The sequence below is a fragment of the Alligator mississippiensis genome, chromosome 7 (genome assembly GCF_030867095.1).
Source record: "Alligator mississippiensis isolate rAllMis1 chromosome 7, rAllMis1, whole genome shotgun sequence".
In the NCBI taxonomy this organism is placed as follows: domain Eukaryota; kingdom Metazoa; phylum Chordata; order Crocodylia; family Alligatoridae; genus Alligator; species Alligator mississippiensis.
Genome location: NC_081830.1, coordinates 28,026,336 through 28,044,467, shown reverse-complemented (window position 1 = coordinate 28,044,467; position 18,132 = coordinate 28,026,336). Strand labels below are relative to the sequence as shown.

Here is an 18,132-nt window from a genome sequence, read left to right as displayed (position 1 = left end):
TCATCCACTGTAAAGATGGGAAATTTCAAGGCATGAAGATCAGGCACCCTGCCTGACTCCATTGCCCAGCGGTGTACTATTTTCCTTTAAATTGTCTTGTAGAAAGAATATTTTGTTTTTTATATAAACCCATATTATACTTTGGTAATCTTCTGGCAGGAAAGAAAATTCTGCATTGATCATGTTACAGCTAGAAGTGAATGCTCATTCTTGTATAAATCTGTCTTCTTCAAAGTGGCTTCTCCAGGGTGACCTCCCCAAAGGATCTGTAGGGTCAGAGTATTTTTCAGTTAACTCATTCTTTACATGTTACCAAAAATTAGATTTTTAAATAGTGCAGATGAGGCCAATCAGGATAGTGTCAATCAGAGGGACTTAATTCCTGGTCTCTAGGCCAAATTTAGCCCCCAGAGCCATCCCATCTAGTCTGTAGGGATCTTCATGGGTTGGGAAACTTGACAGTGGGAAAGCAGTGGATATTCCCCCCTCCCCCTTTCCCATGCATCAGGATCAAGGCCAGGTTCTCCATGCATGCCCCACCCATGCCCAGATCAGGGATGTGCTGCCCATGTCTTCATCCCGCGCATCTAAATTGGGGCCAGATCTGGGCAGCCAGATAAGGCTGGATTGGGGTCAGTCTGCACACTCCCCTGTGGCCGGATCAGGCCCCTAATGTATTGGCCCGATGGTCCATATCCAGTTCACTAGGCTGATTCAGCCTGCGGATGGACATAGCATTCTCATCTAGACTGTGTGGCAAAATGGATACTAATATTTATCATCTAAGAGAAACTGAACTGGAACTGGGTAGGGAGATCCAGAGCAATTGTGCCTGTAATGGTAGAAACAAACATTGCCAAACTGAAAGAGGTCGGCTGTGGGGGACATTTCTTACCACAGCTGATCCACTTCATTGGGCAAAATGCACATCATCCCTTGTCCTGCATTGCACAGGGGCCCAAAATGGGACAAGGGATGACATGTTCCCCTTTCTGGGAGACTCACCTCTCTCATTGCCCCACATCTCCTTGTTGGGACCTGTGCTGACCTGTCTCTCCCAGTGAAGCACAGGTTGGTGCTGGTCCTGGCAAGGAGGCCCGGCACCCCTTGCTTTCACATTGACACCTGCACTAGGTCCTGCACTACCTGTAGTTATCATGAAGTGGCACAGAGGTCTGGAAACCCCAGATTTTCCCCATTTACTGAGACACGCACTTCAAAATTCCTGGGCAGGTGGTCTGGGGGCTTTCTCAAGAGTTCCCAGGGTGTGCAGGAGATGGAGATTGAAACCCTCTCTGGGTCAGGGAATCTTAGAACTTATGTCACCCACTCCCTAGGCAGGTTGTCAAGCTTATAAGGTAAAAAGCAGGAGGAACTTCCTTTTCCTTTTTACCACAGATGGAAGGAGACTCTAAAACTGTAGCAAATCAAGTCAAATGTTCAGCTAAGTTTAAGAGCCCATTGGCTAAGTGCAGCTAAGGTGCATCTATTTCTATAGTTAATAGTATGCAATGAGGTTGTGGGGCCAACAACACATTTAGCCTCCTTGAACTTCCCAGCCCAAATACCCATTTACAGCTGGGCCAAGTAGGGGCAACCTTTGGTATGAGTCTACAGTGGCAGTTGAACGTACATCTCTGGAGCCATAGTAAAATGCCTTGGTCATACTGCCATCATACCTCAAAACTGCATGTGCACCAGAATTTGCATCTGTGAAGCTATGTAAGTGCCACATACATGCATAGAGATGAGGCTCTAACCACAAGAATCTGCTTTAAAATTGGATAAGTGTTCTGGTAATTTGGAATAATCAGTGGCATACTTGCAACAATAGAAATCCAAAGAAAAGTCTATTTATTCCTCGTTCACTCAATTTTTCTATTTTAATTTCCTGTTGACCAAAACTAATGATTTTTTTTTTTTTTTGGCTGTTCAGAAGCCCATTGGCTGAAAGGATGGGGATAGAAGATCTTCATGTGGAATTCCTATTTCTCATTTTACCAGCTTCCAGGGTTAGCTTAGCATCCTACCAGTGGGTGAGGGGGAAAATGGGAAGGTGTGGCAGCAGTAGTGACAGCCAGGCCTGAACACCAGGTTATCCCAGACCCAAGCTGGGCTATACCATCCTGTGGATTCAAACTATCGCTGAATGATGCTTTAGAGGTCTTGTTAAGGGTGGATGGAGAATTAAGGCCCAACTCCCATGGGATTGGGAACCTAAATCTCATCTCTGCATTTGAACATCTCTCCCTAATCTGTCAGAGTACAACACATTTCCATAAGTTATATGGATATTTATTCTCCCCCACAGATGAAATATGAAGAATCAAGAGAAGGGAATGCAACAGTGGTGACTGAATTCATCTTAATGGGTTTGTCCAACCACCCGGAGCTGGAGGTGATTCTGTTCTGTGCCTTTCTACTGATTTACATTATCACCTTGATGGGAAACATGTTCATCATCATTGCCACAATGGAGCCATCCCTAGATACTCCCATGTATTACTTTCTTCGTGTCTTATCCTTCCTGGATATCTGCTATACCTCAGTCACTGTCCCCAAGATGCTGGTGAATTTCCTATCAAAGAATAGGAGTATTTCCCACATGGGCTGTGCTGCCCAAATGTACTTCCTGCTCTTTCTAGGGGCCTCTGAGTGCTTCCTTCTGGCAGCCATGATATATGACCGCTATGTGGCCATATGTAACCCGCTGAGATATTATACTGTTATGAACAGAAGGGTTTGTCTTTTACTGTCACTTTTCTCTTGGTTCAGTGGTAACTTGGTGTCCATGGTGCAGACAGCTTGAGTGTTCACCTTACCTTTCTGTGGGTCCAACAGGATTAATTATTTCTTCTGTGACATCCCCCCATTGATTAAGCTTTCTTGTATCAATACCTCTATGTATGAAATGCAGCTGCTTACAGCTACTATTTTGGTCATCTTTACCCCATTTTGTCTCATCCTTGTGTCCTATGTTCATATTATCTCCACCATCTTGAAGATGACATCTGCTGAGGGTAAACTCAAGACCTTCTCCACTTGTTCTTCACACATCATGGTAGTGATGCTGTATTATGGGAGCAGCAGCCGAATCTATTTAAGACCCAAGTCCTTTAACTTATCCGATGGTAACAAAGTCCTGGCTCTGATGTACATGTCCATCACCCCCATGTCGAACCCCATGATATACAGCCTGAGGAACAAAGAAGTTAAAGGAGCCCTTAGGAGAATCTTGGGTCACATAACAGACAGAAAAATATTTTCTCATCAAAAGTAATTGGGATATGGGTCTTGTTTTAATATCATTCACATTATGGTGTGGATTTGAAGTTTCTCCTTAAAAGTCCATGACATGCAGTGGTGGTGTTGACATTGTTTTCAAAAAGTGCAAAACAAAAACTACAAAGAAATGTTAATGTTCTGTTACGTCTTTATGTTTAAATAGAAATGTTGGCAATAAAATACATTTTTAGAAATGATTATTATCTCTATATCTGTTAGCGACAGAGAAGATTACAACAAGTAATTTAACTATAAATATTCTTGGATGTTTTCATCTAAGTTCAAAACTGCATATCAAATTTTGTTAAAAACATCTTTTGGGAAATTTAAAATCACTGAACATAAGGATCTCTCTCTCTCTCTTTCCTTCCCCCCCCCTCTCTCACACACACACATGCACACACACACACATGTGCACATGCGCACACACGCACACACACTGACTTCTAGTTAACTATGTATCTTGGATAGGTCCTGAAGAGAAGATATAGGACGGTGTATGAACACTGTCATCTTTATTTCCATTGAACCATGATGTTATGGTTGACCAACATTTTCTCATGTAATCATGAATGTTTGATCACTCATGGCAAGAGGAGTTGATGGTGTATCATTTCTTCATGGGACATGCTGGGAAATCCCTTAACATATCATTAGGACAAGGACATCACCTTTTTGTCCTATGATGAGTTTTCTAGAATTAAGGATACAGCTTGCCTTTTCACAACCAAGAAAACCACTCTTTATTGGAAAGCAAAGTACAAGCTCAGCTAGCACTAAGTTTTGGTAGTATAACTTTCAAGAGACACCTAATAACAAGTATAAAAAAATACACTATCTGGAAAAGAAAGGCATAGGTGATCTTTGGACTACTATGGTTAGCTCTATCCAGGTTCCAAGTGTGGTCCTTAGTCTTTATAACATATATTTCCTTGCTCGTTTTACACAGTGATTAGCTAATACCATTCCTAAGGAATTTTGTTACTTTATGGCTAGGGAAAAAAAGTAGGGCTGTGCGAAGTTTTGGTCTCTGATTTAATTCGGCAGAGATTTGGCCTGATTCAGTGGCTGAATCTCCAAATATGAATCAAATCAGGAGACCCTTTAATTTCTCTGAATGAAACCGGAACCCTCTCAATTGATTTGGAGAGATTCAGAGATTTGGACATAGACACAGCTTTAAATGTTTTTTTACATCCCTCTAGGTACCAGGTGGCTCGTGAATGCTGCGATGCTGGGGTGGATGGAGCATCGCACAGGAGTGCAGGGGGCTCCCCAGTGCTCTCGGCAACATACCCAGAAGTGAACCAGAAGCACTTCTGCACTGGTGCCTCCTGGGGGTGGGTACCCAGGGCCCAGAGTCCCCCTGCGGAAAATTGCCGATCTGGGGAGGTGTGTGTGTCTTTGGGGGGGGGGGGGGGGGAGGACATTCTCTGGCAGACCCAGAACTGGATCGAAAGTCCTTCTGGTCCACTTCCGGGTTCACCACTGAGCATATGGGGCCCTCCCTCCCCTCCCTCCCCTCCCCCTCCCCCCCAGTTCTCCTGTGGGACACTCCATCTGCCCCAGAATTGCAGTGTTCGTGAGCTGTTCCTGGTACTGCAAAATATGTAAAAAAGACATCTAAAGCTGTGTCTATGGCTGAATCACTAAATCTCCGAATCAGCATTGAATCTTCAGGTTCAGATTCATCTGAATCGAATCAAGGAGAGTGATCCGAATCAACAAATCAAATCACTGTCCCTGATTCAGGCTGAATCTCAATCTGAATTGAATAGGGCCCATTTCACACACTCCTAAGTAGGAAAGTAAACGTTAAGCTGATATTAGTGATTGGAAACCAGTTCAAATCTGTAACACAACAGAAATTCGAGTATACATAAACTGCTTTCAAAATGGCCAAATCTGATTTAAGATAAACTTGGATGGATGTTGCACCAGACGTAACTGATTTCAGTTAAATTGGTTTATTAAAATTCTGTCCCAGATCCCATGCAGATTCAAGTTAACTTGCAGCCCCCAGCATCCCAAGTTCTTGCAGGTAGAAAACACCTTAAACAACATCTCTCAGGAGATGATGAAATATTTTAAATAGCTGTGCTAATTTATCCATCCATCCATTTGAGAATACATTTATCCATGCGTAAGCCAAGGGCTGTATAGAAGGACCTTACAGGTGTCCACATGTCAGGAATTTTCCCCCCAAAAATTCTCATTTACCAGTGCCCTGTTTACTCAATAACTGGAAATGCTGTGGTGTCTTAAGTCATGGTGTCTTTAGTCACACAATCTCTACAGTCAATTATACATTAACAGATTTAAAGTGTTACAAGATCAGAATGATAGCGCCTGAATCATTTATTACTCAAATCAGTGTAAATTGGAAGTGACACTATTGGCTTTTCTGTGTGTTTATATTACTGGAAGTAGCTCTTTTTTATTTAACATTCTATTCAGGATGTAATCCAGCTAACCTTGAGTAGGTATTTTATTTCCTCTCTGTTTAATTCCACTGATCTATCTGATCTTTGTTTTTTTTTTTGCCAAAATCAGTCAAAACTGGTTTGCAACAGAAAATTATGTTTTCAACTCCAACATACTTTTCATTAAATTAAATTCTGCTTTCTGCCAAAAAAAGTTTTTCTTTGAAAAAGTAAAAAACAAGCAAAAAATAAAATAAAATAAAAGGAGAAACAAAACAGCATCAGCAATAACACCACTCAAGTCACAATAACTGAAATATACTGGTCAACAACTAAAATAGTGCAGTCCAGAAATTATGCCATTCCATTGGGAAAGGAGTGACATAGATATGGTTTGTGCTTTCAGGACTTTCCATGCATTTGAACTTAGTCACTGGCTAAAACAGGAACAATTATGAACACAGATTGTCCCTTCTACCAGGACACCTTAATTCACCTACAGGCTTTCTCTTCTTCACTTCCTTTTTGTCTTCATGACTTACAATTTTTGGCTGCCCCATAGCCCAGATTCTTCAACAGGTGGACTAGATACCCCCCAATCCCAGGCTGCTCTGTAGCCTGAAGTGGGAGATATGGGTTGCAACCCACTCAGGATGATAAGGCCAGGAGCCCAGGTCCCCCACTACCTGGGTAAGTACTCTAAGCAGTAGGTTCCTGTGCAAAGGTGAGCTCCACTCTAGTTCTTGAGATGAACTAAATGATATTGGCATTTTGTTTTCTCTGGCTGGCAACTGACCATCTACACAACATTTTTAGCACTTATGTTTCCAGAGGAACTGTACTTCTGTACCTCTACATATGCACATAGAGGAGTGTCCCAGGGGGACAGAAACAGAGGTCCCAGGAACCCCTCCCATGCTGAGAGCTAAGGATGGGGTAAGCCCCCAGAAAAAGAAAACTAAAAGCCCTAAGGAGGGGGCTTACTTACCTCCAAGAGGAAAAGATGGGCTGCACCGAGAAGGGCTGCTGGTGCGGTTCATCAGCCACTTTTATTTGTGGCTGGGAACAACGTCGGTGGATGACGTTACCAAAAACCATCACCTGGCAGATTTAAAAGCTAGTGGCAGGGAAATGAGGTGGGCGGCAGCTAAACCCGGGATAGGTTGTGACACTGGCCTCTGGGCTCCAGAATCGTCGAAGAAGGAGGTTGTCGGGAGTCTGGATGGGGGCCCAGCCCTCTTGAAAGGGTAAACACCCAGCTCGGCAGGACAGCCGGGCCAAAAAGGACCGTGTTGAGGGATCTTGATGACCACAGATGCTAGACTTGTGAGTGAGGCGGGCTGTCACCCAAACCCCTACTGTTCCTTTCTTTTCTACCTTTTCTTTCTTTTCTTTGTTCTTTGTTATCTTAAAGGGCACACAGAACCTGAACTGGGGAAGCATCCCCAATTGACCCGAAGGGTCAAGAAGAAGAACAGAGGCAGTCTCAGTGAACCCAATGGCTTAGAGATAGGGTCAAGGCAGAAGTCAAGGCAAGACCAGTCCCACACCCCATAGACACCCGGGTTGAAGAAAGATACAGAGGGACAGGCAGGGGAGGACAAGAACAGGAGGGAACACTGAAGAGGCAAGCTGGTGACCCATCAACTGGTCATCCTGAAGGCTGGCATATGGCTGGGGTGTAGGAGAGGTGGAACCCCAAGAACACCTGCAAGGGGCAGCGCCCAGTTCGTGAATTTCCGTGAGGGGGAGTCCCACTACTGAACAGAAGATCAAGTCATGGCAGGCAAGTTCCAGGACCTCCCTCAGGGTCAAACGCAGCCCACCACCCAAGCCTCGAGGACACGCCCCGAGGCCTGAACTGGGTGTGTACTTCAAGGCCGCTAGAGAGTGCCTATTCCAAACCAGACGGGTGCAAGGAGTACTGAAAGCTGAATGGCTTGGGTTGCAGACCCACCTTCACCCAGAAGGGCTTTGAAGATAAATCTTGCTAACTGCCTAGAATACTACATTAACCACCACACCATAGATCACCTATGGCAGATGGGAAGTACTGGAGAGTTTGCCAGCCTACCTTCTGTTTCCTGTTGTTGGCTGTGCTTTCATACCTGGCTGTGGTCATACTACCCTGAACACACCTGATCTTTGAAACTAAGTGGAGTTGCCCAGTTGGACTGTAGACCCCAGACTCTGGCCTTGTTGTTTATTACACTGTGAAACATGTGTAAATGCGTGCATGGCTAGAGAAGATTCCAGAAGGTATGAGCATTTGCCCTTGATGATGCCATGGCCCAGTTACATACTTGAGCATGCTTGGTACCCCTGGGTTTTATAACCATTTGAGGAGCAGTCTCAGTGTAACAGTCCTGAATGTACTTTATGATCACTCTGTGATGACAGTGTGGTGTAATGACTCATTTATGTGAATATTAGCTTGTTACCAGGGCTGTGCAAAACTTCAGCAGCTGTTTCATTTTAGAGGCATTTCGGCCCATTTCAGTGCCTGAAACACCAAATCCAAAATGAAATAGAAGACTCTGAAACATTTCCAAAACTAAACAAAACCATTTGAAACATTTTGGAGATGTTTTGAAAAATTTCGGAGTTTTGGAGCCAGGCTTGCATGGAAACAGAAACTAAGAAGAGGGAGGGGGAAGGGGGGAGGACTGCTCTGATATTGACATCTGTATCTGGCCAGTGTCTGCAATCTGTCCCTGAGGTCCCTTCCAATCACAGTGATCTGGGGGAGGGATGGCAGCCTGCTGTCATCCTGCATGCAGATCTGGGGGCCTGCGCACCCTGGCAGGAGTCTGGTACAGCCCTGCAGCCTTCCCAGGTGGCATGGGCCCCCAGATCTGAATGCAGGATGACAGCATGCTGCCGGCAAGTGATATGAGTTTTGCTTTGAACAGTTCAAGGTGCAGTTTCACAGAAAACCCTATATCTATCTCCTTGAAACATGGCAGGCTTCATGCCCTCAGAAGGGCCTATTGTCCTTGCTATTTCCATCTGAATCAGGCAAGAAATTACAAAGTTATAGGCATTTTAATGATTCCCCGTTATAGCCTATGGCTGAATCACCAAAACAGCGTCGAAACTCTGAAACAGATTCAGCCAAATTAAAACAGAATAGAGATCCGAAATGAATCACTGTCCCTCTGAAATGGCTGAATCTAAAACTGAATCAAAACAGTCATTTCACACACCCTACTTGTTACCTATTGTTTGAGTCTGGTTTACATTGGTTAAGGTTGTTCTTGTTGTGACTTATGGTTCTGTTACAATATACGATTGAGTTTAACTTTATTCTTGTGTTGCAGGTGTCATAGCCATTGTGGCATGGCTTTTTGCAAGAAAGATACCAGATAGGATATTGACATCCCATTGAAATTAAGTGCCTAACTCTCTCCCTTGGGTATGTCTACTTCTCTAGGCTCATTCTTAACTGCCATGATTCACACAAGCCTCCCCATCGTGCCAACATATTACCATGAGGCTTTGACCACACAAAGTAGAGGAGAGACAAGTGTTGAGTAGAAACACCTAGAAAGACTCCACTGAAAAGAAGGTGAGAAGTCAAGCTGAACTCTTTAAAGAGTCAAGCCCACTTTGGTCTTTCCTTATGTTCTGACTCTGATTACAGACAACAGACATGGACATTAATTTTCTGTTGCAAATGGCTTAGGTGATAACTGAATACACTTCAGGAAGGAGACAGCAGGGCTCTGATACTAAGGAGAAGCTCCAGGAGTAGCTTGGAGTACCTCCAGTGGGCAAGATAAGGCCTTTTAATGTATAATATTGACAGGTCTATGGCCAGAGAGAGGTCTGAGGGTAGGCCTAAGAAGCAATGTATACGTATCCTTTGAAAACAGTGTTATGATCATTACTCAAATGGGATGGCCAGCCATCATGGGCACACAAGTCCTGAAAGATACCAAACCATAAGAATTTGGTTTAACATGCAATAAATGTTTGAAATCACTAAATTTATCATTGAAACTGTAAAGATTACACAATTCTATTGTTTAACCAAGACTGATGAAGGATTCTTTAGTGTGACCTGGTGCCCATTTTCTATCTAACAACCCATTAGGCTTAAGAGCCTAATCAAGCTGTTCGGAGGGACAAGAGATCTCTAAGCTGAATTCCTTTCTTTTATTTTGAGTGACTTCCATGATACTTTGTATATCATCCTATTACATTGGTGCATGCTTTAGTTAAGACTGAACTGAGAAGGTAATAATACTTACCTAAATTTGTGTAACCTTGTGGAATCTATAAGTGAAATCAGAAAATGAGGAACTTGAAACACCAAATTCTCTATATGTGTATGTATTATGTTTCCCTTGGAATAGAGATATCTATGTCATTTATTTGTGTTTTAAAATATAAGCAGGTGTGAGTATGTGATGGCTGGCCTTTAGCCAGCATGATAGAAACTGAATATGAACATAAACATGTGTGTGTATATGTACACACTCACCTATACACACATATATGCTGATTTATTTATGTATGTCTAATATATACACACATTATATGTTTTATATATATATTACAACTTCCAACTAGAGAGAGACTGAAAAACAGACAAGGGGATTGAGGGAGACAGAAAAATATTAAGGCAAAATATGGTGCTCTGACAATCTTAGCAAAAGACAACAACTGAGAAATTATGAAATTTCCATTTTGGTGCAAAGATTAAAAAAACCCCTATGGATCAGAAAATTTTCATTTAACTTCTCACAACAGGGTTACACCTATGCCTTCAAGACTCTGCTTACACTCAGTTGCACTTTTCTATTACTAAACCTTTCAATTTCCTCTGATATCTGTGAGTACTAAGTGAGATTATCTTAGTAGTACATGGTTATGCCCTGTCCCCATGGCTCTTTTTGCTTACATTTCTCTACCCATATACCCATATATAATCTACTTTTATGAGACAGGGAATACCTGTCCTTGCAAACCCTTATTCAGATTTTCTTTTTTTTTTTTTTTTTTTTGTAACAACCAGTTATTTAATAGAGCAGCTTTATTAATGGAGGGCTAATTATATAACTCCCACTATCTTTGTTTTAATGCAGCTGACATTAAATGCAAACCAACTTGCTCACAACTGAGTGTGAAAGATTGAGTTGCTTAAAAACTTTTCTCAGGGCATCCTTGACCTCTCTGTTTCTCAGACTATAAATCAGGGGGTTGACAATGGGTGTCACAACAGTGTAGAAGACAGAGAACATTTTGTTCAAAGCTCTCAGTGTATTGGAGTCTGGTAGCATATAGACAATTATTAGAGTCCCATAGAAGATTGTCACTACAATGAGGTGAGAGGAGCAGGTGGAAAATGCCTTTTGCCTGCCAGCGATGGAAGGGATGCTCAGAATGGTAGCAATGATACAAACATAGGAGGTTAGAGTTAATAGAAATGGAGGTAGTGCTATTACAGAGGAGAGAAGCAAGTTCACAAGAACCATAGGTTTTGTATCAACACAGGAAAGCTTTACTAATGGAGTGTAATCACAAAAGAAATGGTTTATTTCATTGGAGCCACAGAAAATCATTTGTGACATCCCACATGCAGCGATGGTAGCTGCCACAAATCCACTGATCCAAGACCCAGCAGCCAGCTGGAAGCAAAAACTAGCATGCATTTTGGCTGCATAGTACAGTGGTTTGCATATTGCTAAGTACCTATCGTAAGACATTGCAGATAAGAGACAACATTCAGCAGCTACCAGAGAACCAAAGACATCAAATTGTACAATACATGCTCTAACAGAAATGGTTTTGTCCCCAGTTAGGAAGCTGACCAGCATCCTGGGCAGGATAGTTGAGATGCAGCACATCTCCAAGCAGGACAAGTTTGCAAGAAAGAAGTACATGGGGGTATGAAGGTGCTGATCTGTCATGACCAGAGCAAGGATGAGGATGTTCCCAGCCATTGACACAATGTATATTGCTAGAAAGAGGAAGAAGAGAGGAATATGCAGACCTGGGAAATCTCCGAATCCCAGGAGGATGAAGTCTGTGTAGGATGTTTGATTTTCCCATTCTCTGTCTTTCATGATTTCTATTGAGAAAAATAAAATTAAATGTAAAAGAAATCAATAAGAGATGGCACACAACTTGATTTGCATTTGTTGAATCACTTTAATTTTATCTATGTTTAAATATATTCAAGTAAGGAGGGAGAAGCTGCCCAACATCTGTCGTCTTTAGTGGAATCAAATCTTATCCCTTCACTTATCACTAAGATCTTTGTAAATGCCATATCTGAAAACTCGCTTGCTATATGCGTGCTTTGCTTACCTACAGTTATACTGCAGAATCCAAGACTGTCCAGTATAATGGGCAATAGGAAAAGTATGAGGTGACCTTGTTTGTTTTTTTTCCTGATTCAATGTAAGCCCAGGCAAATCCATTTCATCTCTTGCCTAAGATGTAAAAAGACAGTAAAAAGAAGGATAGTGCCTTCTTTCCTCAGTGCCATCCATTGCTAAGTGTAAACCTTTAACAAGTTTACAGATTTCTAAGAGCTTTCTTGTGCTTCTGTGCAAGTATCCCCAGACACCTCTCACTGTCACACTCATTTTCAATTTTTAGCCTAATTCCTCAGTTAATTAAAAAGGATTTATCATGACCTATAAACAGTGAAGCATTAGTTATAATATTTCTTATTGCTTCATACATTATGGATTTGTGCATAGTCTTATATTACTATAAAGTGACATACAATATAATTTCTTTTATCTTCCATTACTTAGAAACCTCTAAATGAATAATCAGAAAAAGTGGGAGAGACAGAAGGAGTGATAGAGAAAGTGCTTGTTTGAAATGAAGTTATAAAGGCAGAGAGAGAGAAAGATAAATAGATCACTGAATGGATACAGAGTAAGAAGTGTTGGGGCCAGAAGCAGACACAAGGAATGAAGGAGAGAAAAACTGCTTGAAGGGAAAGACTGGAAGGCAGACAAGCAGATATAGGCAGGCAGACACATAGATAGATACATCTTTTAGCACTCTATTCTACAAGGTATTTTCCTTCCACTACCCATTTTTTCAAGTTGTTCAGATGCAACACAATGACTGTATTAATTTAATGAAAGCTCTATTTTCCGTAGTTGCTGTCTGTGTATTTTTAACCTCTTCTCCTCTGAATCATTTACTGAATCATACAAACTAATTTATTTTCTCTTCAATTACTGAGGAAGCACTAAATGAATGTGCAAAGACACACACACAGAAAAAGCATGTGTGAGAGACAGGGTACTTATTTGAACTAACAGGTGTGTGGGGGGGGGAGGGGTTAGGATTTAAGTGGAAATCATGAAATCATAAATTTACCCAAGCCACTGACAGCTCTTCTCCACCTAGTTCTAATCATGAATATGTCCATCATGCTGTAAAAGCAGAGAAGCATCGCCCTGATAAATATCTCCCTGAAAGACAGCATTACTACTATATGTTAGTCATTATTGTGGAGACAAAATTCCAAGAAAAAATGACAAATTTTAAAGGAAGCAGAACATTTCCATTAAAATGATTTGTGTTACTGGAAAGACAGGTTTCTGGGGGAAAGGAAATTTTCAGTTGAAAACTTTCTACTAGCCTCAACAGATATTATTTTGCAGGGGTAAAACTTGTATAGGACAGAAGGGGATCGGCATAGTTTCATATACCATCCTTTAGGTTCTGGGAATGTGATGAGAAAACATGTCTTACTTTCAGAACTGGAATAGTGCAGGATACAATCTCTATGGTGACTTCTTCATGGTGACCTCTTCCAGAGATGAGGATACAGATTCCATAGTCTGTCTATGATCTTCTTTATGTACGTCAGTGAAAAGACCTGAGTATATCTCAGAACTTCTTCCAAGCTCTAAGTTCTGATTTGCTGCTTAGTATAGTTTGCTTACTACCTGTCAAAAAAGTTAATGCCTCCTCTTATTCATTATGCCTCAATGAAAAATTTCCCTTGACACTTATGCCGATGGGAATTTTCTATTGCTGTGGGGACGGGGTTAACAATGTATTCATTTTTTGGTCTCACAAAGAGTAAGTTTAACAAAGAGAAGAACTCCTAATATCAATAAAAAGTTACAGAAATAGGAAAACATCTTATTTTATAGGATTTTTCTCCTTTGGTTACATGGAACGTAGTAATCGCCTCAGTGGATGCAACTAATTGCCCAATTTCCTTAGTCTTCTATCTCAGCTATTGGATAATACCAAATACTTTACACAATGGTTCATAGATTTAAAAAATTTTGGGACAGAAGAAGCTATTAACTAATCTAACCTCTTATAGGTCATTAAATTTCAGCTGTTACCTTCTACTGAGTGTTAGGGTGACGGTATTCGGATCTTGAGGATCATTGCATTTGCAGCTGAATAAAAGGATATAACCTGTGGCCTAGCAAAAGCTGCTAACCACAAGGCAGAATGGTGTGTTAAAAGTAACATTGCAAGATGCTTAGGCAAGCATTTTCCTAACAATATAGTAGTGTTGTAAGATATATAACTCATTATGTAAAAGAAACAGGCTGCAAACCACCGGCTATCATTAGGAGATAAAACAGATTTGCTTATGAATGCTCATGCTAACCCAGCCATTTGCTTATGTTAAGTGTGTTATGTTAAGTTATCTTAACTGTGTCAACCATTTTCAAGTGAGTCTAAGTCTGTGTGCTGTGAATGAGGTGAAGTCTTAGGAATCTGGAGACGGTACAACTTGGGACTGAAAAACAGAGTGGCATGTGAAAGACAACACATAACTGGTAACAGAATTCGAGATAAACATATGCAAAAAGGTGAATGGTGATTGGTGAAGAGGCCTCCAGAAGCTTCCAGGTTTTGGTCAAAGTCATCTGGTGACCAAAGAAGTGGAGTCAAGGTCTTAGACATGCGCTTATAGCAAAAAGACATATAAATAAGTGAAATACATAGGTAAGTCTATGCTAATGAAACAAATAGTAAATGGGTGAAGCTTAAAATGGGAAAAAGTAAGGGTGGAACAAAGGAGGGACAAAGGTGGGGTCAATGTTAATAAGTATAAACCAAGGTTTATATATATATGGAAAAAAAAAACTAATGTTCACTGTGGCTCCAAGGTTTCTTTGAGAGCTAGTCTGAAGCTGTCTCCACTTTGAATAAAGCTGTTGCTAGTAATGTGTACTGGTGTTTGCACTCTGAGCAATGGATCGTTGTCTCCCTAGTCGTTGGGTGCCACGTGGAGTCAGAGTCTAACTCTGAACTCAGTGGTATTCTTTAGGACCTCTTGTAGGCCATCAGCCAGCACTTCAGGGACAGGGACACGAGCACTGACTTGTGAGAATGGATAATCCTCAGGACATGCAACATTATTCAGCAGCACCAGCAACAGATCTACATATAGCTTAGTAGCTGGAGATTGTAGGCTTCCCTTATGCAGAAGGGGTTTGAATCTGACTCAAACCACGTTAACCCAGGTTTACTATTTTTCACTGTCTTCTATGATGTTCTTTTTTAATCAGGAAGCTATAAGAAGATATGTGTGGCCAGGAAAAAGGAAGCAAGCCCAAGGTGGGAAGGCTCAGTGAGGTGAACAGAAGGAAGTGTTGCATGCTAGCCTGTGGCCTTTCATCCACAGAGGCTCCTCACCCACCCCACCATGCCTCCTGTGCCTGCTGCTACTTTAAGTGGTGGAGCCCTGCTCTGCTTCCCTCAGTGCAGCCCCGTGTGCAGGAGGCGCATTGATGTGGAGATCCCTGCATGGCTCCTCTGGATTTCTTGTATTTATGTTGTGTTTTGGTTTGCCTGGAGGACTGAGTTGTGGCTATAGAGGTGGTTTGGGGGCCACAGGAGCACCTGTGGGTACTCAGCATAGAGCCCTGTCAGGGTCAGACACCCTAGGGAGCTGGAATGGAAAGTAAGAGAAGCCTTGCCTGAGCCAGAGACTGCAGGGGGTAGGGACAGACTGAGAGCAGTCTTACTTGGGTCAAGGGCCCCAGGGGCTGAGACCTGAGAGTGAGAGCAGCCTTGCCTGGTTCAGAGATATGGTGCTGCCAGAGTGAAACGGCCAAGGCTGGAAAGGGTGAAGTCCACAAAAAAGCTTGAGGACAACGGACTGTGTTGGGACCAGGGGCCCCCCTCCAACTGATACTGAGTAATGCTTGTGTGGCATGGACATGGCTATGGGGGCTGCGGTCCTAATTATTGCCCATAAGGTGCAGAAAGGGCCAGGAGGCCATAGCTTAGCTCCTGAGTGATGCTAGCAGGGCTTGTAAAGCACCATACAGCCAAGGGGCTCACTCAGGGACTCTGGAACAGTCTCTCTAAATACTATAAGATCCATCAAGACATGACAGGTGAGGTAGAAAGGGAAAGGTACCCTCAGGACCTGGAGTGGGGCAGGAGTTGCTTGGCCCTCAGTGGGTGTCATGGCCACCCTTGGGTCCTGGTCCTGCTATAGTGCTCTAAGGTGACAGTCCCTGTCCTTGACAGCTGGGCACCTCATCTACCTGTTCCTCTTGTGGTTCTTAAAGCCCTGCATGTGGATGCCTGGAAGGAGCTCATCAACTACAACCAGAGCAACTGTCAGGTAAATACAGAGTGTGTTTTTGGCCACTTCAAAACATGGTGGAGGGGACTATGGAGGACTTTGGTGCTAGCATGTGGGACTTGCCCTGAAGATCTTTTCAGCTTATACACTGCTTAACATCTGCTTGGTCAAGGCAAGCGCTTCCTGGAGGTTTGGGAAGCAGATGCCCAGGGCTTACTGTCTGGCGGTAGGGTGCAGAAACTGAGACTCTTGAACACTGAGGCCTCAGACTGAGATGTGTGTTGGCTTCAACCAAGGCTGGTAACTTTGACTAGGCTGTGCTAACCCTCCTGCCGGGGCTTAATATTCAGTTCCAGGCTAGAGGGTCCTGTCCCTCTGTGCCATTTTTGGGGTCGAGAAAATTTTTTTACCCCCCTGGTGAGATTGGTATCAGCTGGGGGGGAGGGAGGGGCGTTAATTTAGGGTGATTGCCTTCCTCTGTAGCGAAGGATGTGACCCTCTTCCTTGCATCTTTTGGGTTTTTTATGAACAACCTTTGGAGTAGTAGGCCACTGGCAGCCATGGTCCCCACTGCTTTTACAGATTAGGGTGTTATGTCTTGTGGTTATGTCAGGGTTGGCTGTTTAGTTTTTCTAAGTGGTTAGACAATGGATTTGTCTGGGATTGTTTGGATAAGGATGATCCTGCCTTGGGCAGGGATATGGACTAGAGGACTTCTGGAGGTCCTTTCCAGCCATATTTCTCCATGACGCTGTTATTCTCTATGGACATCACAATTGTCGGGGAGGGGGGCATTCTTGGGAGGGAAGCCCTGATTGACTACTTCTCACACTGTGGGATGGGAGGAAGGCACCTCTGTGTAAAGAGCAACCAATGCAGAGTACTGTTTATTTATGAGCTCTTAAAAGGAAAGAAAGTTTTAGTACACGTTCAGACCCCAGGAACTGAGCTCTTGAAACCATGCTCTGCAAATGGGGGGTGAAGTGTATAAGGTTTTTTTGTGAACTTGGGGGAGGAAAGAGAGGAGGCAGTCCTTCTTAGGGCTGTAGCTTGCAATGCTAGATTCACCCCACCATGTTGCATGGAGGGGTCTAAGGGCTAGAGCCCCATATGATACTGCTTTCCATGGATGAAGATTGATAGTGACCCTGTGAAGATAAAGGGAGCTGTTGCTAGCCAAAAATGTATGACTCTTTCTGGAAGGATAGTGCCCCAGCCTATACTGGAGAAGTGACTATGGGCCCTTACAACAGATAAGGAGGGCATAGGGCATTTTATGGCTGGCTGAAAGAGGGGGTGGATTGGGACTGTTCTTGAGAGAAGGGTGGAGGCCTGCTTTTAATATGACCAGGAGGGCAGCAGAAGAGCTGTCTAGGGCATGAAGTTGAGTCCCAGGAGAAGGGAGAGGGTAGTGTTTGGGACTGGTGTGGTTAGTCCTAGACCTGGGGGAGGGCAACTTTGGTTGGTGGGGTAGGCCTGCTCCTGGACCTGGGTTTGATAGCCTGAGCTGGGACAGCAGTAGGTATCCCCCTGGGCTGGAAGGACACGTGAGGGGAAAGGGCAGAGCATTGAGGTAAAAATAGAGCACTATTTGGGTGCTTTCCATCTGGTAATTTAGGGTGATTAAGTGCTATTTCCCTTGGCACCCGAAGGTTTTCCGTTAGTATCTCCATAATCTGTCTTGCCATGCTGATAGCTTTGGGTGGTGGCTTACCATTCTGCTATGCTTGGACTACTGCATGCCAGGCCTGGGAGACTCTCGTCCTAACCAGGTAGGCACAGGGGTCTGATAGTACTCCAACCAGGCCTCTGTAGACACAGCTCTTCTCTGGCACCAGGTCAGCAAGCATCTTCTCCTTTTACTCTCTTTTTTTCCCC

The 18,132-nt window shown here is 43.1% G+C and overlaps 1 protein-coding gene and 1 pseudogene across 1 annotated transcript; one reads left to right on the top strand and one right to left on the bottom strand.

The window, feature by feature from the left end:
- The first annotated feature begins 2,287 nt into the window (after window positions 1-2,287).
- LOC102571273 (olfactory receptor 10A7-like) lies at window positions 2,288-3,280 on the top strand (annotated as a pseudogene).
- A 7,524-nt stretch (window positions 3,281-10,804) lies between these two features.
- Window positions 10,805-11,779, bottom strand: LOC106738942 (olfactory receptor 5AN6-like). The gene has a single exon (XM_014597745.1). It carries the CDS (start codon window positions 11,777-11,779, stop codon window positions 10,805-10,807), a length of 975 nt encoding a protein of 324 aa, XP_014453231.1.
- Window positions 11,780-18,132: the final 6,353 nt, after the last annotated feature.